Source organism: Peromyscus leucopus, chromosome 2 (genome assembly GCF_004664715.2).
Source record: "Peromyscus leucopus breed LL Stock chromosome 2, UCI_PerLeu_2.1, whole genome shotgun sequence".
NCBI lineage: Eukaryota > Metazoa > Chordata > Mammalia > Rodentia > Cricetidae > Peromyscus > Peromyscus leucopus.
In genome coordinates, this window is record NC_051064.1 from 37506667 (window position 1) to 37532889 (window position 26223).

General features: G+C 42.2%; 1 protein-coding gene across 1 annotated transcript in view; it reads left to right on the top strand.

Annotated features, from left to right (window-relative positions):
- Gpr63 (G protein-coupled receptor 63) overlaps window positions 1-22454 on the top strand; it is a 67061-nt gene extending 44607 nt beyond the window's left edge. The window contains exon 2 of the mRNA XM_028877986.2: window positions 17099-22454. Within this exon, the coding sequence (XP_028733819.1) occupies window positions 17247-18506 (1260 nt within the window). The 5' untranslated portion in view covers window positions 17099-17246 and the 3' untranslated portion in view covers window positions 18507-22454. The remainder of the gene's footprint in view (window positions 1-17098) is intronic.
- The last annotated feature ends 3769 nt before the right edge of the window (window positions 22455-26223 follow it).

The following is a 26223-nucleotide window of genomic DNA, read 5'->3' on the forward strand; positions in this document are numbered from 1 at the left end:
TACAAAGCCAATTATAATGTATAAAAGTAGAATTAAATTTATCATGCCCAATAAGAAGAGAGATTAACTAATTGTGGTAGCTACTTTTGCTGCCAGGGTCTCCATTGTGCTAGCTGTAGTAACCAATTATGAAATAGCAATCCCAGAAACAATAGCAGCAGTGGCCACCACTGCTATAACAGCAACAACAGCAACAGCGATGTCAGAATCTCTTCTGGAGCGTGTGAGCATCATCTGTGTCTAGCTGCCACGGTCCACTGGCATGGACACGGCTCCAGGAACACGAACCACCAAGGCCCATTTTTCTTGATCCCAGCACTACTTAGGCTGGCAGGTCTGCAAGAGAACAACTGAGAAATATAAAGAAAACAGAAAACAAAAACAGCAAACAGGGAGCAGAACTAATGGCCTCAATAATGGCTACATTCAGGCTCACAAATTTTGAGGTATCTTCAAAAAGGCTAGATGAATTTCAGGAGGCCAATAAATGTTGCACAGAGCCATTCCTGAAAAGTAGGTACTACACCAGTTTGAGGGGGGTTGCGAAATGTGTAAAAGGCTTAGCTGGCATGCTACTGTTAGCAAATGAAGTTCATTGACCTTCAGAGTTATCCTTAATCTTCAAGGTGTGGCACATTCTCAACATTTTTGAAAAAAGTTACCATACATTACCTTCTGAAGAATCCAGCCACATGGCTACAGTTCTTAGGCTAACAATGATGTTTGTCAAGGCTGGCCGTATTGGGCTCTCAATCCCCATTGGCATCAGAAGGGGAGAGTTTTTTACGAAGGCCCAATAGGTCTCTGCCATGTTGGGATTCAGCAGCAGCCACAGGGCGCACACAGTGTTCAGGAACCCAAAGAGGAACTTCATTGTCCTGCGGAAAGACACAAACAGATCCCCGGGCCCACACCAACACCGGATCGGGTCCCCTCCAAGTGCCAGTAGAAAGATCTTTCCATCGCACCAGAGGATGATTTGCAACAGGAGCCCTCCAGTGCTTATTTGCAGTGGATACTCCAGCAGAATCCACCGATAAAAAATTTAAAATATATAAAACAAGGGAAAGAATAGAATGTGGAGAGGAGAGATGAGCCCCTAGCTGCCCCCTTTTTACTTTAGCAATATAAGTTTTTAAGGTACGATGGCAGCGTTCTACTATAGCCTACCCTTGAGGATTATAAGGAATACCAGTCTTATTAACAATAGAAAAATCTTGGCAGAATTTTGAAAATCCCATACTACTGTAGGCGGGACCATTATCAGTCTTTATGTATTTTGGCACTCTCATGTAAGCAAAAGCATGAAAACAATGATTCTTTACATCCTTAACCTTTTCCCCTGAATGGACAGAAGCAAAAATTAGAGAAGAATATGTATCAATAGACACATGGACATATTGTAATTTTCCAAAGGAAGGCACGTGTGTGACGTCCATCTGCCACATATGATTAGGTAAAAGTCCTCGAGGATTAACTCCCAAATGAGGAACAGGTAAAAATTCCACACAAATAGTGCATGATTTAACTATCTGGATGGCTTGTTCCCGGGTTATGCCTGTATGATAACGGAGAGATCCATCATTAAGATGATAACGTTGAGGCAACTGAGTAGCCTTATCAAAGGCAGAACAGACTAATGTGACAGCCATACGAGTAATGGCGTCAGCCCTCTGATTACCTTCACTTAGAGGTCCAGGCAATTGAGTATGAGCTCTAATATGGCCTATATAAAGGTTATGTGAGTAGGACCATATAAGTCCTTGCACTTGCAATAAGTATTCATGAATGGAAGAAATGGATGGTATATAGGCTGTTGTTTCCAAAGGCATAATGGCATGTGCCACATATTGACTATCGGTATAAATATTTACACTCTCATCAGAAAACATCTGTAAAGCAAGCAACAGCGCCTGTACCTCTGCCATTTGGGCAGAAGTGCCCTGGACTTTTATTCTCTTTACTATGTTACCAGAAACCACCACAGCAAAACCACGTGAAGTGCCATCAGTAAATACCACACAGGCCTGAGGAATAGGAGTCATTTGTACTATCTTGGGAAATATAATAGGATGCAATTTAAAAAATTGACACACATCATTGGAGGGGTAGTGAGTATCAAACTGACCCCGCATGGAGCATGTCAATATGGTCCAATTATTATCATTAGCTTGCAGCCATGCTACTTGAGACTGGGTGTATGGGGTCACCACAATATCTGGCTCCTTACCAAAAGTTTGAACACTGATCTTGATTCCCTTAAATATAATCTGAGCGACAGCCTGTGGATAAGGAGTGATGATTTTTGCTGGAGAAGTTGGGGAATGTACCCATAAACTAGGACCTGTTTGCTAAAACACTCCAGTAGGTGAATGAGTAAAACAAAATATCAAATACAATAAGGGAGAATTAAGATCTATATACTGCACGTGAGCCTGTTCCAGGGCCTCTTGCACACGTTGTAGGGCTACACGTCCTTCAGCTGTTAATTTACGGGGAGATGAAGGGTCAGGGTCGCCCTTTAAGACATCATACAAGGGGCGAAGCTGACCTGTTGGAATTTTTAAAGTGGGCCGAAGCCATTGAATATCTCCCAGAAAGGTTTGGAAATCATTAAGTGTGCGTAGCTGATCCACACGCAGAGTAATCTTTTGTGGGCGTATGCCCGTGCGTAACAATTTATGACCTAAATAATGATAGGGAAAAGATACCTGTACCTTTTTTGGGGCTATCTATAAATTAGCCAGGCTAAGAACCTCTTGTAATTTAGAAAAGGCATCAAAAACAAGTTTTTTTATCTTTAGCAGCCATTAATATATCATCCATATAGTGAATTATATAAACACCTGGAAAAGCTTTTCGAACTGGAGCTAGGGCCAAAGACACATAAATTCGACATATAGTAGGGCTATTGACCATTCCTTGAGGCAATACCACCCACTGATATCTCTGATAAGGTTCCTTAAGATTTTCTGAAGGAACACTGAAAGCAAAGCGAGGACTGTCCTCAGGATGCAAAGGAATGGTGAAGAAACAATCCCTCAAGTCAACCACAATTAAGTGCCAATGCTTAGGAATTGCCACAGGGGCAGGCAAGCCAGGCTGTGTTGCTCCCATGAGAAGCATGGTTTTATTTATAGCTCTAAGATCCTGTAATAGCCTCCATTTTCCTGATTTTTTTTTTAATAACAAATATAGGTGAGTTCCAAGGTGAAGTGGAAGGAATGATATGTCCAGCATCTAACTGCTCCTTAACCAATGCATACGCAGCCTCCAATTTTTTCTTAGCAAGGGGTCATTGCTCCACCCATACAGGGTCATCACTTTTCCAAGTGATTTTTATTGGTTGCATAATCGAAGGCTGCTGTGCAGTGACCCCTATGGAAAAGACCCTAATCCTCTAGTATCTCCAGGACCCCTAGTGACACAGTTTTTGTCTGCCGCAGGGAGCGGGTCTCCTTGCAACATTTTCCCTAAGCCTTTGTCCGGGCAGTAGCCCTGACTCTTTAGCATCTGTTGTACAGGCTGTGTAGTAAGTACAGCTCCAATACCATCTAACACATCCCGTCCCCACAAGTTCACTGGAATGTTAGGTAGCACAAATGGTTGAAAAGTTCCTGCATAACCTTCCTCATCCTTCCAATTTAAAAGTAGCCTGCTCTGCAATGGTGTCTGAGCTGTGCCAATACCTTTTGGTTAGAGGTAGAATTTTTAAGGGGCCAATTAGGATCTTAGGATTCTTGTGAAATTATAGATATATCCAGCACCAGAATCCAATAATCTTCCAATCTCAATCCCATATAATTTTATTTTTAATTTAGGCTGTTTATCATTGATAACTGTTTGTCAAAACACCTTTTTCCCTGTACTTCCAAAGCCTCCAGTTCTATGTATCTGCGCCATTTTGAATTTAAAATATGAAAGCAATAATAATTGAGCAATTCTATCATCAGCTTTTGTTTCCATGGTCCTTTTTACATATGCCAATTATAAGAGCATTAAATACAATCTCTATAGGATTTGAAAAGGTAAACTTTAGGTAATACTCTTGAGTATTTTTATAAAATCTTAAAAGAGGATTCTTTTTTATAGATTTCAAGTAACACATTAACACAAATAGCCAATTATTAACAATGTGGACCAAACAATTTACCTGTATTTTATTTACTGGAAAAATAATTTTGTAACCTCTTTATCAGGAAGAGATTATCATTTATGGGTTTATCTTAGTAACGTTATTTAATAAGCTAATAACCCAATCTATTTTAGGTATTATATTTTTATAGAATTAAACCAAGAATTTCTAGAAAGCAACTTAAATTGTAGAGCCAAATTTTCAGTAATGATCAACAGACAAGAGCACATCTAATATAGTTCAAAATTATGAATCCTGTTCCTTTAGTTTATCTACCATGAAAATCCAAACATTCATCCAAACATGTATTAAGACAATCAAAAGAACAGAACATCCTTTATTCAAACAGCATTGACTTAGCATTCAATGTCCGGACCGAAACCATTTTTCACCAGAAGTTAGGCCCGGTTTAAAATTTTAGTGCTAGTCCCTTCCCGGCCTCAGCTTGCTGAGGCGAGAACTGAGGCTGCAGCTTAGCTTTGCTCTGCCCACTGCTCGGGCTCTATTGCCAGCGCCTGCCTGGGCCGCACTCCATCACGGCTCTGCCTCCCACCGGTGTGTACCTGTCCACCCACTGCTTCGGGCTATCTCATGCACGCCTTTGTCCGCCACAGCCGCTGGGCACGCCGCGCACACACAAACTCATGTTTAAACTTCCTACTCCCATGAAGGGACTACCTAACAATGAGTTATTCCCACCATAAGGGAAAAACAGAAAAACATTTCCCACAAAGGGATCCTAAATATTGAATTATCCCCACTCTGAGGGAAAAATAAAAAACATTTGAACCAAAATTAAGCAAACAGACAGCAAAACTTTAAGCTCTGGGCTCACTTGCTGTTCAGCCAGCAGCAATGAGGCCTACCTGCCGATTCTTTGTAATTCAGATGCTGCCGCTCTGCACTGGCGGGAAGAAAACCTCAAGAGTTTTCAGCTATCCTGAAAACTCTACAACTGAAAAAAGTCTTTACATTCTCCATTACCACTGGGAAGAGGCTTCTCTCTTTCCTTCATCCTTCCTCTACAAGACCCAAATCTTTAGGCCTAGTTTCAAAAAAATTTTTCCCCTTTTTACCGGGAAAATTCTTTTTTTCTTGATTAAAACTTTTTCTTCCTTTTCTAACGGGAAATTTCCTTTCCTTCCCTCTTTTCTATTGGGAAGATTTCCTTTTTCATTTAAAATCTTTAGCTGTCTTGCCCTTACTTAACTTTGGTGCCTTCCTGCTTCAACAGTCCAATTAACTGACTGTGAGCTACCTGCACCCATTTCAATTCACTCTTACCTTTAAAATGCTGGCCGGCCTTCCAAGAGTGTCCGTCAGCTGGTCCTTCTTTCTCAGATCTCGGTAGGAACCTCCATTTGTAGCGGTAACGCCCACATTACCGATACCCGTTTACCATGTCTGATCGAAGGGCTGCGGATTAAAAAATAGAGACAAGAGACAGCGAGTCATTCGCCATGGCTGAATGCCGAATGCCGTTTATTGAAAGAGGGAAAAAACCTTAAATACAGGCTTACAACACAAATGGAGGAACCCCTGGAGGGCAGAAGTTCGCTACCAATGGTCTACATTCCAGACCCAATGTTCTACATTCTTGCATCTAAGTTGTTAACGCCCAATATGCAGGATACACAAACAAGGAACTTCCCTTAAGCATTCAGAAGGGTGGATACCGGCAGGGAATCTGAATAGGGAGGACATCTGATCAAGGTCAGCAAGCAAGGCCGCAGCCACTCACAGTCGGGGGCCAGGGCCCATGGCGCCCACAATTTGTCCCTGTACTTTATCCAACCTTGGCTTCAACAATTCTCACTCATATAAACCCTGAGATATTTCTTATAATTAAAGAGCTTCATACTGAAATAGTATTTTCTATATTTATAGAATATATTTAATTTAAGGAAATTGAAATTGCTGGGTTAAAAAAATCAACAACCAAAACAAAAAACAAGTCATTACATGGTGTTAGCTAAGAACCTAAGGAAAATTCTTTTTTTTTCTTTTTCAAAATTTATTTATTAAATTTAATTTTACATATCAGCCACAGATTCCCTTGTTCTCCCCCCTCCCACCCCCCACCCCTCCCCACATTCCCACCTTCCCCCCAGCCCACCCCCCATTCCCATCTCCTCCAGGGCAAAGACTCCCCCGAGGATTGAGTTCAACCTGGTAGATTCAGTCCAGGCAGGTCCAGTCCCCTCCTCCCAGGCTGAGACAAGTGTCCCTGTATAAGCTCCAGGTTCCAAACTGCCAGTTCATGCACTGAGGAGAGGACCCAGTCCCACTGTCTGGATGCCTCCCAAGCAGATCAAGCTAATCAACTGTCTTATTTATCTGGAGGGCCTGATCCAGTTGGGGGCTTCTCAGCTATTGGTTCATAGTTCATGTGTTTCCTTTCGTTTGTATATTTGTCCCTGTGCTTTTTCCAACCTTGGCCTCAACAATTCTTGCTCGTACAAACCCTCCTCTTTCTCACCAATTGGACTCCTGGAGCTCCACCTGGGGCCTGACTGTGGATCTCTGCATCTGTTTCCCTCAGTCATTGGATGGGGTTTCTAGCATGACAATTAGGATGTTTGGCCAGGTGGCCTTTGAATACTTCAGAGATCTATTCAGAGGGCCTGAACAACCTGGACATGAGTGGGAGTAATGAAGGGCAAGGGTCAAGGGAAAGAAATCTACATGAACAACCTAAGGAAAATTCTTAACTGATGCCTTGTTCCTGGAGATTCATTGTCATTGAGGCACAGCATTCATCTGAAGTTGAATCTACAGTGGTCTTGGAGCAGAAAGAGTACACCTTGAGAAGGCTGTCTGGAGAGAGTGAAATTCTAAAGGTAGTAGAATGTCCTAATGAAAGCAAGGTTCTTTGGATACAGGAACCAGCAAGTCTATTGACCTGTCCTCAACCAGCTGCTTCATGGAGATGGAGTGTTTATCAGTCATGTGACCTTAGGCAAAGATGTTGGAAGAAGGGTGCTATTAAGAAGCAACAGAACTTACTATAATCTGGGAGAAAAGAAAAAGGGAGGCAGTTCCCAACTGAATGCTTGTCCTTCGTGTACTCTGACATGTGGTTTGTAGGTGACCCTCTTTTTCTTCAGGGGTCGTTGGCCACTGGCTCACGAGGATAAAGGGGGCAGAAGCAGTGAGCAGGATTCAGATGGCCATGAGTATGATGAAAATAACTTCTGGGAGCCAGCTTCAGAGAGACAGCTCATTTTATTGTACCAGGGATAAGGTATATAAGGGTCCTAAAGCTTCTTAGGGCTATGGGCAGCAAGGGCTGATTAGTTATAATACAGCACCTAATTATCATATGGGCAGGAAGAAAGAGCCACACTTATGTGCTGAGTCATTCAGCATTTTCAGGGAGCTCTGTGCAGGGTCATCCTCCAAGTAAGGTCAGGCATCTGAGCTTAGGGACACACTCCAATAAAGGTTAAAGAAGAGGTAGCCCTGATGGGAAAAGGGAGTCCTCTAGTTTGTACTGAGCTCAGAGAGTTATCTGGACATGGTGGACTGTGATCTTAATAGCAGGGTTCTTGAACACTCCTTCTGTGTTTTTCAGTCCTTAAACACTTTATCAACTATGAGTTTATTGGCTTTCTTGAGATTGTTTAGGACTGAAAAGAGATTTACTACTGTAGCTGAAGTTTTTCTGGTCCTGCCTGATCCCTCAGCTGCTCAGACCCAAATGAACACACAGAGACTTATATTAATTAAATCTGCATGGCCTAATGGCTCAGGCTTCTTGCTAGCTGGATCTTACATCTTAAATTAACCCATTTCTATAAATCTATACCTTGCCACGTGCCTCGTATCTTTACATCATGCTTCTTTTTTTTTTTTTTAATATTTATTTGTTTATTTATTTATACACTCGCCAGAAGAGGGCACCAGATTTCATTATAGATGGTTGTGAGCCACCATGTGGTTGCTGGGAATTGAACTCAGGACCTCTGCAAGAGCAGCCAGTGCTCTTAACCTCTGAGCCATCTCTCCAGCCCCCTACATCATGCTTCTTATGTCAGCAGCAGCTGGCAGTGTCTCCTGACTCAGCCTTCTACTTCCCAGAATTCTCCTCTCCTCATTCCATTTATACTTACTTCCTGCCCGGCTACTGGCCAATCAGCTTTTTATTTATCAGTCAATCAGAGCAACACATTCACAGCATACAGAAAGATATCCTTAGCATACTACCTTTTTGTAGTTGGTTGGGATTTAGAAAGTATTTAAAAGATTAAGATTGTAATTTTGAAAGTACATTCCTGAAAGCATACACACAAGTAACATTTTACAGGCTGAGGTTTATTTATGTATTTAGGATTATATATGTATCTACATATCTGTATGTAATAACAATTGAAAAAGAGGTCATGAATTTGTAAGAGAGCAAGGAGTGCACATGAGAAGGTTTGGAAAGAGGAAAGGGAGGGGGAGAATGATATTATTATCTCAAAAAATAAAAAATAATTAAAAATTTCCTCAAGCAGCTGGATGTGGTGTGGCAGAGCTTCAATCTCAGCACTCAGGAGGCAGAGGCAGGGTGATCACTGTGATTCGAGGCTGGATTGGTCTACAGAGTGAGTTCTGGGACAGCTAGGGTTACATTGAGAGACTCTCTCCATCAATAAGATAGTTCCTCTTGTTATAGTTTGGTGGACGGATGCAAGAGAAGAGGGCAGGCTGAGGAAGTGAGACCGTGGAGGTGACGTAGCAGTGAAGGGGGTGGTGTTATGAAGCCACTGTAAGGGAAGTGACAGGCTAGAGTTAGAGATTTTGAGTGCTGGTGGAAGGCTGAGAAGAAATGTTCAAGTGAATAGTCTTTGACTCTCAAGTCACAGGGCAGGTAAGTGAATGGGAGTCAGCGCAGTTGATGAGTGGATTCTTTTTCTAGTTTCCCAGAAGCTAAGTTCTGGAGGCAAAGCCAGTTAAACAGAGAGCTGTATTAGGGCTTGTCATCCCAGAGTAACAGAAATGAAAAGAAAGGGAAGTGAGGCTGGAGAAAGGAATGTGTTCAAGGGAGTGCTTCTGATTTTCATCATGTGATTTTCCTTCCAGATGGACTTGGAAGAACTTTCCTTGGGCCTGGTAGCCAGTTGAGGGCTGAGATCAAGAGATTTTTGGCTCCCGTGTCTCATCCCATGAAGGGATGCTTAACCCTTAACTCTTGGACTAGATTAAGGAGACACTCAGAACAGCCAGTGGAAAGCATATCCCTCACCCCACAGTGGGTATGGACAGTAACTGTTGAGAAGGAGCATAGTAAGTAGAATGTTTGTGGATTCTGAGGGAAGGATTCAAGCAAGGATCTCAGGCCCAGGGGACTTTTGGAGCCCAAGCGGGAATATAGGGAATTGTGGACAGAGGGAACAGGTACTTGGATCAAAGCAGTTGCCTACCTTCAACCCTGGTCTCTTTCCTTGTTTCCCATTTCTGTAAGTTTATAATGCCAAGATTATTAAGTGTTTTTTACTGGTCAGGCTTTGTCTTAACTCCATATTTCTATGGAGATAAGTATGAACCTCATACTTCCATTTCTAGGTTATCCAATTAAAGTCTTCCTATTCTTTTATTTACTTTTTTGGTCACTTCTTAGGATGAGACAGATTCCACTTGGTTTCATCTGTTCTGTCAATATTGCCATACCAGTGTCTGTAGCTTGCTTTCCAAACAGAAAACACACACCAAATATTTCATTAAGGAACTATTGAAAAACAACAGAGAATCAGAAAAGTAGATTCTCTAAAAGCAAAACTATAAAATCTACTCTTCTTTTAAGGATTTCATGATAGGAAATCAAGAAAGATAAGAGACTGGATGCAATAACAGATATTAATATCTCAGTGGATTTTTGTTGAGTATGTACTAAATGCTGAACTTCTAACTGGGTTAAGAAAAATGTATATACCCCCTCTTCCTTCCAACCCCTACCCCAAATCACTTCTGCCTCCCAGGAGTTTATTCTGCAAGTGGCATGCATGAGCATGAAGGAAGAGATGGCATGGGAAAGTGTTAACATGACTGTCCTGCTTTGCTTTCTATTGTGATAAAACATAGATTAAAACCTACCTGAGGAAGAGTTTATTTTAGCTTACTCTTATCAGCCATCATTGAAGGAAGCCAGGGCAGGAGCCCAAGGCAGGGAAGTGGAAGTAGGAACTAAAGCAGAAAAATGGGGAAATGCTGCTTACTAACTTGCTCCCCATGGTTTACTTGGCATGCTTGCTTAAACTATACAGAATGACTTTCCTGTGGATGGCACCACCCATAGTGGGCTAGGTCCACCTGTATCAAGAAGATGCCCCACAGACATGTCCACAGGACAGTCTTAGGGAGGCAGTTCCTAATTTAGGTTTTGTTTTTTGAGATATGGGTAGGTTTGTCAAATTAACAAAAACCAAACAGCGCAATGACTGCTCACTAAGTCCTGTTACTCAAAAGTACAGACCAAAAAGAGATGATAGATGAAAGAAGGGTTTGGGTTACGCAGAGGCCAAAGGAGATTCTCATCAGAATGTAGAAATAATGTATAGGTGAGGAAAGATGGTTCAGTGGTCAATAAGACCACACACTTGCAGAGGCTCAGTTCATTTCCTAGGATCCCTCCAGGTTGGTTGGGTGGCTCACAACCTCTTGTAACTCTGGCTCTGGGGGAATCTCACGCCCTCTTCTGGCTTGTGGGGGCCCTACACTCATGCCTTCATGCCCAATATAGACACATACATACATACAAATGTAAGGCTAGAACTCAGAAGTTTGGTTGGGGCCATAGAAACACATTTGTTACTTTTCTGTATTTTGATAGCAAATGGAGAAACTGACAAGGGGGAAATGAGAAGCAAAGGACCGGGCTACTATGATACTATGTATCTTGCTAAAGTTAGACCTAATTGAATTGCTGTTAAAAGGCCTGGGTTTCAGAATGCTTATTCTTCCTTAGGTGTACTAAAACAAGACTTTATGCCTCTGTTTGGTATGATTAGTTTTTGGGTGACGTTAAAGTTGCACTGAGGTTTGTTCTCATGGAACTTCTTGTTGAGGGTTGGTCCCCAGCACAGCACTGTTGAGAAGTGGTGGAACTTCTAAGAGGCGTTTCCGGGGGTTCTACTCCCAGGAATGAATCAGTGCTGCCTTGTGGAGGTGAGTTTTCACTCTGGACTGGTCTGGTTGGTGACTGTGAGAGTCCGTTGCTCCCGGGTGGGGCTGCCTGCCTGCATCGGTAGCCTGGAGTCCAGCAGTCGGAGAGGCTGGTGAGAAAGAGCTTGTGCTGCTGTGAACTGTTGGCATTCTCTTTAGATCCCATTTGCAGCCCCATGGTTTGCCACAGCCTTGAGCTTCTGGAACGAAGGTGTGTGTGTGTGTGTGTGTGTGTGTGTGTGTGTGTGTGTGTGTGTGTGCTTCTGATTGCACAGTGAGAGGAGACAGGCCTGGCTGGGTTTCTAGTGTCCTGGTTTTCAGTCACTTTCTTGTTTTCAGCCTCACCTGAGCTTTCTGGGGTCACCGCTAATCAGTCTATCTGGAGGTTTACAGACATTTTGATCTCCTCAAAACATTTTCTAGAAGTTCTGGAAATGAAGGCTCTCTCTTTCTGTTTTGTTAGGCCAGTTACCTCAGCAGCATCTGCTTCGTTGGTTTGTTTGTTGCCTAAAAGCATTAAAACATTCTTTATTAATGGACCTTACATTTATATATCTTATTCTTTTTAGTTTATACATATATTGACAAAAATCCATTCAAAGTGAATTTTGAGATGCAGTGTCTTCGGTCAGTCTGCTCTCTTTAACCAGAATCCAGGACCATTTGTTAATCATTTTCCCTTTAGTGACTGGAACATAGCATGCCCTCAGTAAATATTTGGAGGCTGAATAGTAATTGAGTGAATTGAGTTAGAAGTTTGTGTAGTAATGGGAGGCATGCAAAAAACAACAAAAAAGACACTTTTTTTGTATATGGAACATAAAAAATTAAAAAGCACAGTTTAATATTTTGCTTTTGTTTCTTTCTATTTTTAATTGTTCTTCATCTTAAAAAAACAAGCTAAGTCTAATTTAATTGTTTTTAATCAGTTATTTTTGTTGCTTGGGGAGTTGAATCTAGGGTCTCTTGCATTCGAGGCTCTAGCACTATACTTCCAGCCTTAAGGACATTAAGTTTTTCAAACTTACTACTGCAGATTCAATAGATGTTTGTTGAAATAGAATTTAAAATTTTCTATTGCATTTGCTTATTTAATTATTATATGTATGTTTGTATGTATGTATGTATGCATGTATGTGGGGGAGTATGTATATGCCACAAAACACCTGTGCAGGTCAGTGGACAACTTGTGGGAATCATTTCTCTCCTACCACATGGTCCGAAAGATCACATTCACGTTGTCAGGCTTGGTGGAAGCCCCGTTTCTCACTGAGCCATCTTGCCAACTCTGAAATGCAGTTTTAACACAGTTGGCCAAACATGATTTAAGTTGTTATTTTAGGATTAAAATACCTATTTGTCTATGTAGAGTTTTCTCTGGAGGTAGGTCTGCACCAACACTGATTTTATACCACACATAATACCAACACTGCATACTGGGGTCTCTCTGAATAGCCTGACATGATTATGGTGCAAAACTATAATAATCTTTGTTCTTTTCCAACTGCCCTTTTGTGATGATACTTTGATAGTCACTAATTTAATGTAACATATTGTCAAGGTTTATTTACATTTTAGAGGGAATATGTGAGGTTGTATAAAATCTAGTAGGTAACGACAAAAATTAAGCTGTAAAGTGAGAGGAAATAGGAAAATCAGTATTTTATGTAAAGTGCTATTTTTCTTATTTATAAAAGCAGTCCTACATAGGACCGTGGATTATAGATGCAAAGTTAGTAGAAAAAGCATGATCTGGCTATAGGGCTCTATCTTAGCTCTCACAAATGAGATCCCGTCTCTTCCCTTCACACCCCAAGAAATGGATGAACGAAATGTTGACATTTACCCTTAAACATCAATGACTAATTCTAAGGCCATGCAATGTGTGAATTGTAGTTTTGTTTTGGTTTTCTGTGTATTAATATTTCTAACCTTTTAATGGTTTGTCGTAGGGATCTGTACAGAAATGCAGTCCCTTTGTAACTGAAGAGATTATCCCCTAGTTAATTACAGCAGAAGGGAGAAGCCATGTCAGAATGTAGATTAGGGAAACCTGTTATGTAAGATTCAGGGCTTTATAAATTGGTGAGAGATTGGGAGTATTAGGAGTAAGGCTAAGTAAAAGCTAAGCAAGTTTTTGAGAAAAGAGAAGCAAATCTTTGTAAATATTCTGAATATGTTCCAAATATTCAGGTACTTATCTCCTTATCTTCCTTAATATCATCTTTATTATTTGGTTAGCGTCTCCCGTCAAATTGCTACCAGTATCAGTTCAGTCATTGGGGAGAAGAAACAGAAGTCTGTGTATCAGAAAAAAAAAATGATGAAAATGGACAGGCTCGTGGCTGGAGTCTGTGTTGATGTCCCTGGCCCATGTTGCTATCTGGGCCCATGTGGATGCCTGGGGTCTGGACCATGTTGCTGTCTGAGGTCTGTGCCACTGCCGGGACCAGGCTCAGTTGGGTGGCCAGGGCTGTCAGCTGGGGCTGTGGTATTGTCAGGACCAGGACTGTGGCTGAAGGCCATGTCTGGGTCCGTGGCCCTGCCCTATCCAGGGTCTCTGTTGATGTCTGTGGCTCCTAAGACCATCAAAGACCGTACCAATGCCCCAGGGCCTGGGCAGCAACCTGTGGCCTTGAGGATGTCGGAGGGCCATGCATCTTGATCTGAGTGTCCTGCGCCATCACCCAGGGGCATGGTGTCATTTGGACTAGGGCTGCTGTAGAGGGCCATGTCTGAGTCTGTTGCCCTACAGGAACTAGGGTCTGAGTTGATGCCCCGGGCTCCTGTTGTCACCGAGGGCCATGGTGATGACTGGGGCCTGGTTGGCGACCTCGGACCATGCAGTGTCTGAGGACTACACTTCGCCTGGGGCCATGCTGATCTGGATGGCCGGTGCTGCCACCTGGAGCCATGGAGACATCTGGGCATGGGCGGTGGCCTAGGACCATGTCTAGGTTTGTGGTCCTGCCGAGGCCAGAGTCTGGGGTGATGTCCGTGGCTCCAGTTGCCACCGGGGGCTCTGTGGATGCATGGAGTTGGGCCAGAGACCTGGAATCATGTTGGTGCCCGGAAACCATGCTGTCGCCAGGGCCATGCTGATCTGAGGGGCCTGTGCTGCCACTGGAGCCATGGTGGCGTCTGGCCTAGCTGCTGAGGGCATGTCTGGGTCTGTGGTCCTGCTGCAGCGGGGGTCTATGGTGATATCCATGGCCTGTATTAGCACAGGCAGGCATCATTGGAACCATGCTGTGGTGAGCCTGCCCCGCCCTTCACTGGCCCTGCCCCTTGCTGGATATTACTGCAGGCAATCTGGGCCTATCCCTCAGGGAAGAGTTTGCCCCCTGCACTGGGAAAAGATGGCCCCACCCCTCACCATAAGCATTCACCTCACCTAGGAAGCACCCAGAGCTGACCCTGTGCTTGAGGATGCAGGCAGAGCCGAGCCTGAGGGCATGAGAGCTGACGCTGTCCCCTCCTCATTTGCTGTGTGGTAGCATGGGTGAGGGACAGATGCCCTTCCCCCTCGCATCACCACCTTCGGCAGGTGAAGGAGCTGGCCCTGGGGAGCCAAGAGTGGTAGAGCTAGCCCTGACCTTCATCAGCTGCAGCACACAAGAAAGTAGCCCCTGCTTCCTGTCTGGGCAGCACACTGGAGCTGACCCCGTCCACCCTCCCTTATGTTGTATAGTGGTGTAGGTGAGGGAAAGATGCTGTCCTCCCACCTGCCACTAGAGCTGACCCCCCTGTTGTCAGGTCGCAGGTGTGCCAGCCCCGAGGGCATGAGAGCAGTATGCCCCCGACAACAATCAGGAGAGAGGGCCCTGCACATTGCCTGGCCAAAACAGTGGAGCTGACCCTGGTGATGAAGAGTGAGGGGGGACCCAGATCTGAAGGCCCCAAAGCAGGAGAACCGGCCCACTCCTTGCTGTAAGCTGCATTGGGTAAACTAGCTTAGGCAGTGCTGGAGAGCTCACCAGGGTAGTGATGAGGGAAAGTTAACGAGCTGGCCAACCCAGTTACCAACAGGGGCTGAGTTTGCTCACCCTAACCTCCGCCTCATCTATGAACTACTGGAACATGTGAAGGGGAACAACCCACAGATCCAAAACAGCAGCATCTCCATGACACAGGACAACAACAGGGTATCAGTGAGAGCCCATGACAGGTGGTGTAGGAAGCCAGAGGCCTTGAGCCGGACCAATGACTCTTGCAAGTAAAGATGAATGGACTAAAGGGTAACCTGTGTGACTCAACAGGACACACTACAGCTTCCACAATGAGATTTTCTTCTTCTTTTTTTTGCTTTGTTTAGTTTTTGGTTTTCCTTTTAAATTTTGTTTTGGTTTTGGGGGGAGGTTGCAAGGGCAGAGGACAGATGAGAGGGGACAGAGAGATAAGTGGGATCAGAGTGTATGATGTGAAATCCACAAAGAACCAATAAAAGTAAAAAAAAAAGGACAGGTTTAGAAGAAAAGAGAGAATATGAGGAAGAGCGTAGGAAAAATGACTCCTTTATCTGAATGGTTTTTTTCTAGTGTGTTTGGTGGGGAATTTCTGGAGGGGGGATTGCTATGAGAAAAGATCTTAAGGAGGAATAGAGAGAGAAAATGGTGGGGGGAGGGAGAAAGGGGAAACAAGGAAGAGGCAGGAGGGAGAGAGGGAGGAAGAAAAGCTAAGATAAATTTCAGATCTTAATTGAAAATAATCCTGTTCTTACTTTTAAGGGCTGTCAAAGTGTGTTATTACCACGTGTTAAGCTGGGAATTAAGGTTAAGTTGTTTTTGCCATCAAGCCTTATGCTAATGTAAAGATGGAATAAGAACCCATAGGAAAGAACTGCTGAAATTTGTTCTCCTAAGAGAATTAGTGAAATGTTTATTAATAGTGACTGTAGAAAGCTGTGATACTGGCTGCCATTTTTTGAGGTTTATTTTTTAATATTTTTATTAATTCTTGCAGACTTTCAAACAATGTATTTTGATTATATTTACCCCAACTCTTTTTGTTAATGCTCTAAGATCCAGCACCACTTCCCTGTACCCCAAACTTTGTGTCTTCTTTATTTGATTCAATAACCCATTGGGTCCAGCTTGTGCTGTCCATTTATTTCTGGATGTAGGGCACTAGATCATGGAACACTTAAAGAACACTGTTTTCCCTCCACCAAAGGCTCTCGGTTCTCCATAGCTCCTCAGTTAGGAATGGGGTCTCCAGAGCCCACTCCCTCTGCCCTCCCTGATAGAACATTGACTGGCTTTATCTTGTACAGGTCTCCGGCAGGCATCCATAGCCACTGTGAGTTCATGGGTACAGTGGGCCTACCAAGCCCAAAAGGACAGTTTTTCTCAGGTCCCCACCAATCTATGACTCTTACAGTCTTTCTGCCCCTTCTTCCTCAATGGTCTGAGCCTTAGAGAGGGCTACTTGCAATCTTTTAAAAAGCACCAACTATAGGTTTTTACCTTTGTCCTTGGTTCATTAATATATTTCAAGATCCACCTTGCTTTCCCTAAAAATACTATAAGATTTTCATTATATTTCATTAAAACAATGTAACAGTGGCATTTTAGCGATGACTAGGTTAGGGAACACAGTTTTAGAGGTGTAGAAGGAAAAAGACTGATCCTTTATGATGAAAGATTAAAAATGTCAAATGTGTCTACAGCCATACTGTCCTGAACATACTTAGCCTCGTCTGACCTCAGAAGCTAAGCAGAGATGAACAGTCTTTGCTAGTACTTAGATGTTGTGAAACAATAGAGTAAAATGTATTTACTAATCCGATCTCATCTTCTGTTTTGGGCTTATTTTCAGGCAGAAGGATTCTTGTGGAAGATGGAACTCTGTCCATTTTCCAGAATGTGTGTCCGAGCCCATCAGTGGAACCTGACCCTACAGTGCTGTATCGAAATGCCTGAAGAGGACCCACATTTCTGCCTGAACCTCCTGTCCTCCTAAAATCATGATTGTCTCAGCGGTGTTGACTGCATCCCATACTGGGATATCCAACACAACATTTGTAGTCTATGAAAACTCCCATGTGAATATTACGGTGTCCCCACCATTGCAACATCCCAGCCCTGGTCCACTGCTTAGATATAGTCTGGAAACCATGACTAGCACTGGACTTAGTTCCTTAGCAGTGAACAGCACAGCCATGACCCCGACACCAGCAGTTTTTAAGAGCCTAAACTTAGCTCTCCAGATCATCCTTTCGGCTATAATGATATTTATTCTGTTCGTGTCTTTCCTTGGAAACTTGGTTGTTTGCCTCATGGTTTACCAAAAAGCTGCCATGCGTTCTGCCATTAACATCCTTCTGGCCAGCCTGGCTTTTGCAGACATGCTGCTTGCCGTGCTGAACATGCCCTTTGCCCTGGTAACTATTCTTACCACCAGATGGATATTTGGGAAATTCTTCTGCAGGTTGTCTGCTATGTTTTTCTGGTTGTTTGTGATAGAGGGAGTTGCTATCCTGCTCATTATTAGCATTGATAGGTTCCTGATTATAGTTCAGAGGCAAGATAAGCTAAATCCATACCGGGCTAAGGTCCTTATTGCAGTCTCCTGGGCTACTTCTTTTTCCATAGCTTTTCCTTTGGCTGTGGGAAATCCTGATTTGCAAATACCTTCCCGAGCCCCACAGTGTGTGTTTGGGTACACAACTAATTCTGGATACCAGGCTTATGTGATTTTGATCTCACTAATTTCTTTCTTTATACCTTTCCTGGTGATACTGTATTCATTTATGGGCATCCTCAACACCCTTCGGCACAATGCCTTGAGGATTCATAGCTACCCAGAAGGAATATGCCTCAGCCAGGCCAGCAAACTTGGTCTCATGAGTCTACAGAGACCCTTCCAAATGAACATCGACATGGGCTTTAAAACACGTGCCTTCACCACCATCTTGATCCTCTTTGCTGTCTTCATTGTCTGCTGGGCCCCATTCACCACATACAGCCTTGTGGCAACCTTCAGTAAGCACTTTTACTATCAGCACAACTTCTTTGAGATTAGCACCTGGCTACTTTGGCTCTGCTACCTCAAGTCTGCATTGAACCCACTGATATACTACTGGAGGATTAAGAAGTTTCATGATGCCTGCTTGGACATGATGCCCAAGTCCTTCAAGTTCTTGCCACGTCTCCCTGGTCACACAAGGCGACGGATACGCCCGAGTGCTGTCTATGTGTGTGGGGAGCATCGGACGGTGTTGTGAATACTGTAACTCTGAGACGTTTGGAGTCATTATGGGTCTTTACTGACTGAAATTTTTTCATATGGCTTCTAAACTTTTGGGTTTTTTTTTAATAGTGTGTGTGTGTGTGTGTGTGTGTGTGTGTGTGTGTGTGTATGTGTGTGTGTGTTGTAAAGAAAGAATGGTAAATACTTTGATCCTGAAACCAAGGGTAAGAAAGTGGAAAGTGGTCACATGTTACCTCTAGATTAAGAAAGCTTTGGGGGGAGGTGTTTGTTTAGTTGACTGGTTTTATTTTTGCAGCATGAATCAAGATTGTGCTTCATGGAACCTGCAGTTAACTTGAATTGTAGGTGGGTTTTGTTGTTGTTGTTGTTGTTTGTTTGTTTTGTTTTTATGTTGCTGAGGCAAGCTTGGTTGAGTTAATCAGTTCCTTTTCCTTTCCTACAAGACACTGCTGCTCTTTGCCATCATATTGGAATCAAATCCCTAGGCATCTCAGTTGGCAGATACTTAGTTTTATTTAAAAACAAAACCCAAGGAGGTTGATGACATTTCAAAGGTTATTACAACTTACTTTGGTGCACTTTAAGAGACAATGTACAAATTAATTCAGCTGTGTTCTTAGAATTGTTTTTATATATGACATATTGTGCTTTGAGAGACATGTGCTTATGATCTCTAGGTAGGTAATTTTTATTAAACAATGTTTTAGCTGAATGTACAATTTTAAAAGGAACACAAACACATAGGGATTTTTCTAAGTACTAGTGAGTTTTCAGAGCACCAGGGAACCACCGAGGAGGCACAGCACTCTAGCAAATTTCAGGGAAGGAGGAGCAGAATGAGAGGGTGGCTGGTCCAACTTGTGGCCATCTTGCTGAATTCTCACCAAGTTCAGAGAGAAGGGGCCACCACCATGCAGTGGTGCTGTATTCAAGGTGTGGTGCAGTGCTCTGCCCTCGTGGCTTTTTATGAGGTAGGTATCACTTGTTTTCTTTTTAAGACGAAAGAAAAACAAGTTTCCGAGGGACAAAAATCCTGCCCAGAGGTTTTGGTAGAGCTGGCCTCCAAACACCTGAGAAGCAGGTACAGCTGCTCCATTGTGCCACATAGACTCCTCATTCATTTTGAACCTGCCATAGTCAAGGGGTCGGGGTGTTACACATTCTTTTTTTCTCTTCTCTTCTTCTCTTCTTTTCTCTTCTCTTTTTGAGACAGGGCTACCATGAAGACCAAGCGGGCTTTGAAGTTGCTGTGCCTGACTTGGAGTTTCTAAAGAAAGCAAATGACTTTGGCCAGGGTCTGAAGATCAATATAAATATGAAAATAGTGTGATTTTTCAATCTATAGAACAAGCGACTGACAGCTACTGAGTGCTTAGTACAGCTGGGGGTGGATCTTGCCCTGGCAGCTTTGGAGGTTGTCAACTGTCTAGCGTGCTCTAACATGGTCTGTAGAGGGACCTTTTGCCTCAGCGCTTGCCTTAGCAGAGCTCAAGTTTGTGAACTTCAGAGGTGTGCCTGCCCAAGAGAAGGGAAGATAAACCCTGTGCTGAGTTTAGATGAACTTTACTAGGTCTGGTTTGGGAGTTTTCATTCCTTTTCTTTAGGTGTCTGCCTGTCCTGGTACATCCAGGTCAGCTTCCCTCTGTTACTAGTGGTACACCTTACCTTATAAAATAGCCAGCAGGGTGGAGCTGCAGATTAAAGCCACCAGGGCTTAAAAGTAGCCCTCTAACTGCACTCTGGGCTAAGGGAGCACTTGCCATGGATGTATAGCACCTTTTCAGAATTTTCCTGCTTTGTGAGCCATTGGGAAAAACAAGCCTGTGCTTCCTCAACTATAAAAACCCAAGCTGGATTACAGGAATTGTTGATATCTTATCTAACCCTGAGGCTTTTTTGTTTATTTTTGTTTTGCTTTCCATATGTGAGTATAGTTGGAAGAGCCCGGCCTACTTCAGGGCTATTGTCTGGTCTTCAGTATTACTTTACATTTGCTTTGTTAGCTCTTTCTTATATGGTGTCTAAAGAGCTCTGGCATGGTCATCAGGAATTGGGATGTTGGCACTTCGTTGGCAGCACCAACAACCTGGGAAGTCCTGTTCTTGAGGCGATTGCAACCATGTTGGAAATGCCCTGTCTGTTTCATCAGCATTAGGGACTAGTGTACACTATTTACCACATTATGTTGAGATCATTGCATATGAGAGCCACCTACCTCTTTAATTTCTAATTTATATTTATCACAGGTAAATACGACTTTGTTCATTGGGATCATATAGGACTTTAACACTGTAGTAGATGTTTAGCAGCACATTGAAATGTATTTTGCTTTCCATTGTCAATATAAACTGGATTAGAAGCAGATATTAATACAGATGCTGAAAATTCAACTTTCAAGAAAGACACCACTGTGTATATTGATGCATACTGGTAACTCTTGAGACCCTTTTGGGACTGTAGTTGAATGGAGTGTCACATTCTCTATTCTTGTTCATGTGCAGTTGAAGGTACTCTCTTCTGGTTTGGAGGCAGCTACACTTGGCCAGTGCTCTGCAGAGACTGCTGGACCAACATGGGAAGCCATGGGGAAGGAGACGTTGATCAGCAACTCTTTTTACACTGGCTAATCTGTTCAGATGACAGTTTACAGATCACTTTAAATATTTTTGTACTTTTTGAAAGCTTTAGGAGAAAATATGGTGCACCATCAAGGAATTTAGGCACAAAATTGCATGTTGTCTATTATTCCATGGTTTTTTGATGGGGAAATACCACTATTAACCATTGCTGGCTGACATAATCAGAAATTATTTATTTTTCCTCCTAGCTAATATGATGCATGAAAGATATAAGAAAATATTTGTTGTCAAAAAAAAAAAAAGAAAAATTTCAAATAGTTGGCAGTAGTGATATTTAAACTTTAATAGGCATTTGAATATCCCCAGGGAAGGTCAACAATACAAATTCCTGGGCCTCTGGGTCAGTGGTTGGGCACAAGAATGTTTATTTTTATTATGTTGAGTGTTTTGCCTGATTCTGGTTCAGATGGTCACTGGGGCACAGTTCCATGAATTCCTGCTGTAGAAAATAAGTGTATCATTTAAATACTGCCTGTTTTATCTTAAAGCAGCTGTGTATCGGAAGCCAGTAGTGGTCCACAATGAAATAAAGTCTACATGGTTTGTGCACATGGTCTCCAGGTGTGCTGGTGTGGATTTGACCAGCACCAGCTTTCCTTTCACTGGCAAAGTCTGATGAACCATATGGTTTCACAGTAGGGGTCCAAGAATGACTCACTAATTGTAAGTCATGACTTCCAGAAGGCTAATTAGTATAGTATTTCTTTCCTGCAGATGTCTCTACAGGGCATCTCTTCATCATGTGTGATTTCCTGAAGAGAGTGAGGGGAATGTAAAGGCTCATCTAATGCCTAGTTCTCTGCTTAGAGCAGTTGTTCACTTGAAGCATGAAGTAAAATAAAATAATCTTTTAATCTTCATACTTTTGTTGGTGACAAAGATACTTAATTTCTTTGATCTTTGCTTTGTTTACATGAAAATATCTATGTATATATCACAAATATTCCACATGCTTGCTGTTTTATCCTGTGATGATTTTTGAGTTTAAAGTACTACTAGATTCAAATTTATTTCCATAACCATAATTTTGATGAACTGCCTTCATTGAAAACTCAGTTTTTATAATAATGAATAAAAGTATCAAAGCACATGTTTGTTATTGCAAGTAAATGTTAATACATTTCTTAGCTATCTATAGGTACTTGTCATTTGTAATTAAAATTAATTTATTTTAAAATGGTACCTAGGCTTTAATGAATAAAAACGTTTAATTTGGGGTTGTAACATTTAAATCTCAAAAGTATGTTTATTTGCTAATATTCTTATTACAACCAAGAAAAGAGCTACCATAAGAAAATGAATAAATGTTTAATATTTCTAAAGTGGACTTTTTTTTGTTTTAATTTAAAGACTTCATTTCATCTTAGAAAACTTTTTTACAAATAATGGAAATCTGAGTTTTGTTTCAAATTCCGCTCCCTTTGGAGTCTTGACTTTAAGTTAGCGGTCTGGTCTGTTTGTGTAGCTGTGTTGCAGTTTTAGAAGTTCTCAGAGTAGTTCTGGCTGGAGTGAAACCTGGCAGAGGATGATGAGTATTAGGAAACGGTGAGGAAATTCTGTCCAGGGGAGTTGTGAAAATGTACTTCTGACTCATTTAAAATGATTAACATTTGTGGAGCAGAGAACGCTGCTATGTGGATGAGATGATTCATGCTGCAACTCCAATTCCAGAAGTCCCTTTAGGTAAATACAGGGAGTATTTATCTGAATACCAGATGTGAGGACCTGGTTTCCTCTTGCATATGCAGCTTATGTATTTCTTCTTCAAACTTACCAAGGGAGGTTACATTGACTGTATAGTTACTGTTTTCTTCTGAGACAAATAGGTAAGAGAGATTTAAGCAAAACAGAGTAACATGCTGTATTTAAGCCTACTCCCATCTGTGAAAATAATGGATCTAGCAATTTTTACCTTGAAACATCAAAATGTAGGCAGTTGGCTTTGCTGCAGGATGAAAACAAGTTCTGTGGCTGTGTGGAGTAAGATCTAACCAGAAAGAGAACTCTAGCAGGAGATTAAGACATTTATTGAAAAGACATAATTGTAGAGCTGGTTATGCAGAGCCAAAATGCAGAACTGGACAGACAGATTGGTTCAAAAGGGAAGTGTCCACTGCTGGAATTTTTTCTTCCTTGAAGAAGCCTTAGCTCCTGCTTTTAAGAATTTCAATGGACTCACACCAGGGATTTACCTGCCCTTCCTCTTCATTGCTAGGACGACATGAACATGCCACTAAGCTTGACTTTCTTTATTGTTTTGTTTTTTGTTTTTTCTTCCATGTGAGTTCTGGGGATGAAATTTGGGTCCTCATTCTTGAAATGTAAACACTTCACAACCTGCCTATTTCCCTAGCCCTTCCTAATGGAGTCATTTTTGTTGGTATGGAGGAGAGTAATGTAATTTTAAGTTATTTATGATTTCATTATGTTAATCACACAAGCCTAAACACTGAAAAAAAAAAAAAAAGTACGAGTTTATAGAGAACCAAATAGGCTGATGTGGTGAGGTTAGGAATTACTGCTTCTCAGTGGTTGAACCAGTAATAGGATCTCAGCCTGGGCTTCCTAAGAGTTCAAAGCTGAGACTCCACTACCTGTTCTGGAATTCATAGCTATCACCTTTGCTTCCTGGACTGGAGGCTTCTTGGGAAGTTGCCTGTCTGCAGGCATTTCTTTCTGCTTTGACGTCTTTCTGGACCATTCTTATTAGCCTTGCATCTGTGAAGGACACAGAAAACATTCTTCCATGACAGGGAGAAAAACAGATTTTTCTTGTGCAACTTCACCTACAGTATAGTCTCAAAACCTGTGATTATCTTAGATTGTAAGAAACCACAATATTTTAGATTATTCTATGTGAAGACTACCATTGCTGAGCAATATATAGGTTCTGTGTGAGCTTTCCTGAGGCAAATGGCTTCTCATGAAAACATAGTAAAACCAAATAGAGATGGAAGCATAAAGTACAGAAGTGTAATGTCTCAGGTATAATGGTAACAACAAACACATGCTTTCTCAGCCATATCTCTACAATCTTTTCCGGTTCACAATTTCCTGGATATTACCATTCCTGGGGGGAGGGGCACTGTGCTTGTTCACGATTTCTCTGACTTCTATCATGGCTGCTCACACAGAGTAGTATCCACAGAAGTCTACAAATGAACCTTCTGATAACAGACTCTGGGCAGAAATCATAGGCTCTAAGCTATGAGAGCTGAGTCAGGACCCAGGTATTAAGTCTTGCAGTCCAGTTATCCATTCTACTGACTTGCTTCCTTAACACAAGGAGAAAGTAATATTGGTTGTTGGTTTTGTTTTATTTTTTCCCCCTGATGTATCAAGTAAGGTGGGGAATGAGTGTGCCCAGTGCAGATGGTTGCTGCATTTTTATTTGCTACATGTGTATACATAGGTTTGACTCTGTGATCTCCAGTTCGTAGCATGGAGGAATCTCTCTGTCCCCATTCCTTTAAGGCTGGTCTGTGACTGTCTGTTGTCTTGATTAAATGTGCAAGACCCCTGGTTTTCAAAGGACAGAGGGACGACATAACTCATGATGTCACTGAAGTATGCTCATTCCAAGGGACTGTGTGTGCCAAGGACTGGTTATGGCAGCTTGGGAACTGTGCTGCCTCTCTTCTCCATGGTCTCAGTGTCTCTGTAAATGAATGATAATGGTGCTATGGACAAGATCTGCACCATAGCTTCCCCTGTCATGAAAATGTGGCTGGGAAAGATTTCTATTGATGGTGTTTGACATCCATATGCCACATACCATTTTAAACACTCCCAATAGCTCTGTGGATTTCAAATCACTTTCACCACAGATTTGGCAGGACTCTATACACATTTCTTTTCAGCTGTTCTTCCTGATTGGAGCTATAAATAGCTTTAGGGAAGTGTATAATTATCTCAAAGTAGGAGCTAAAGATAAAAAGCTGCTTGAGATTTCAAAGGAACATTTAATAGTTGTTATTATGTAACATTTATTAATATGCTCACTGTGCTCATTGTCTTTGCCAGGAAGAAACTGGGACTACAGAGTCAACCCAAGATGTGACACATGTTCGAATAGACACAAAGGTGCATTAGCATCCCATCAGGACAATATGCTGCCTTAGTTAAAAAAAGAAAGTTTAGAAAAAAGAAGAAAAAGACAGCCAAATCAGACTGGAGTCTTGCAGCTGTGCAGAAAACTTACACAAATCTGTAAAACAAAGATGGCTGGCCACTTAAGAGCAGAAGTGTTACGGTGTATATGGGGTGAACACAGGGGCAGTGCTCTCCTTTGGGAAGTCAGCTCAGAAACTTGTCTGTCTCTGTTCCATGAACAAACAAACACGAAAAGATTTAAATACTAAATAAACATGCAGCACTGGTCAGGGCAAAGTAAATGTTATTAGTGGTAATTCCATTTGTCTCCTCCCGGCCAAGGCTGTTACTGTTTTTTAAAACCATGGAAGGTCTACACCAAATCACGTTCATTTCAGCCATCATTTATCTGATGTCTGATAGGTGATGCAAATCCTATATTACCTCACTACACTTTTCCTATAGTCAGATATCAGACAACAGGGACAGTACTCATGCCCCAAGCTTGCTGGATTTGTTCAAACTAGCCAGTTCAGAGGCCTCTTTCCATGTCTCAGAGATTCCGTTCTAAGGGAGCCACCTGCCCCACAGTAACTGTCCTCCCACCTTTTGCCAGACTCTGGTGAGTCCTTGTGTAGCTCCCTATAAGGTGACAGGTACCCTTTCCACTGACCACTGTCAATAGAAAAAAGTATCTTTGTAGCAGGAATCTTAAAAGGTCTAATTAATAAAAACAAATCTGGAGCAAGGTATTGGGGTGAACGCTGGAAGATCAGAGAAGCAGAACAAGCCACAGCCACCTCACCTCTCCAATTCCTCAGCTGATCCTGTTTCCTCAGACTGGAAACCTCTGTGTCCTCATCTCAATGGGCCTCAGCTGAACTGCTGCTCAAAAGCCTAAAAGCTTAATCAGTTCTAGTTCCCGGTTTTTACACCTTATATACCTTTCTGCTTTCTGCCATCACTTCCTTGGATTAAAGGCGTGAGTCACCATGCCTG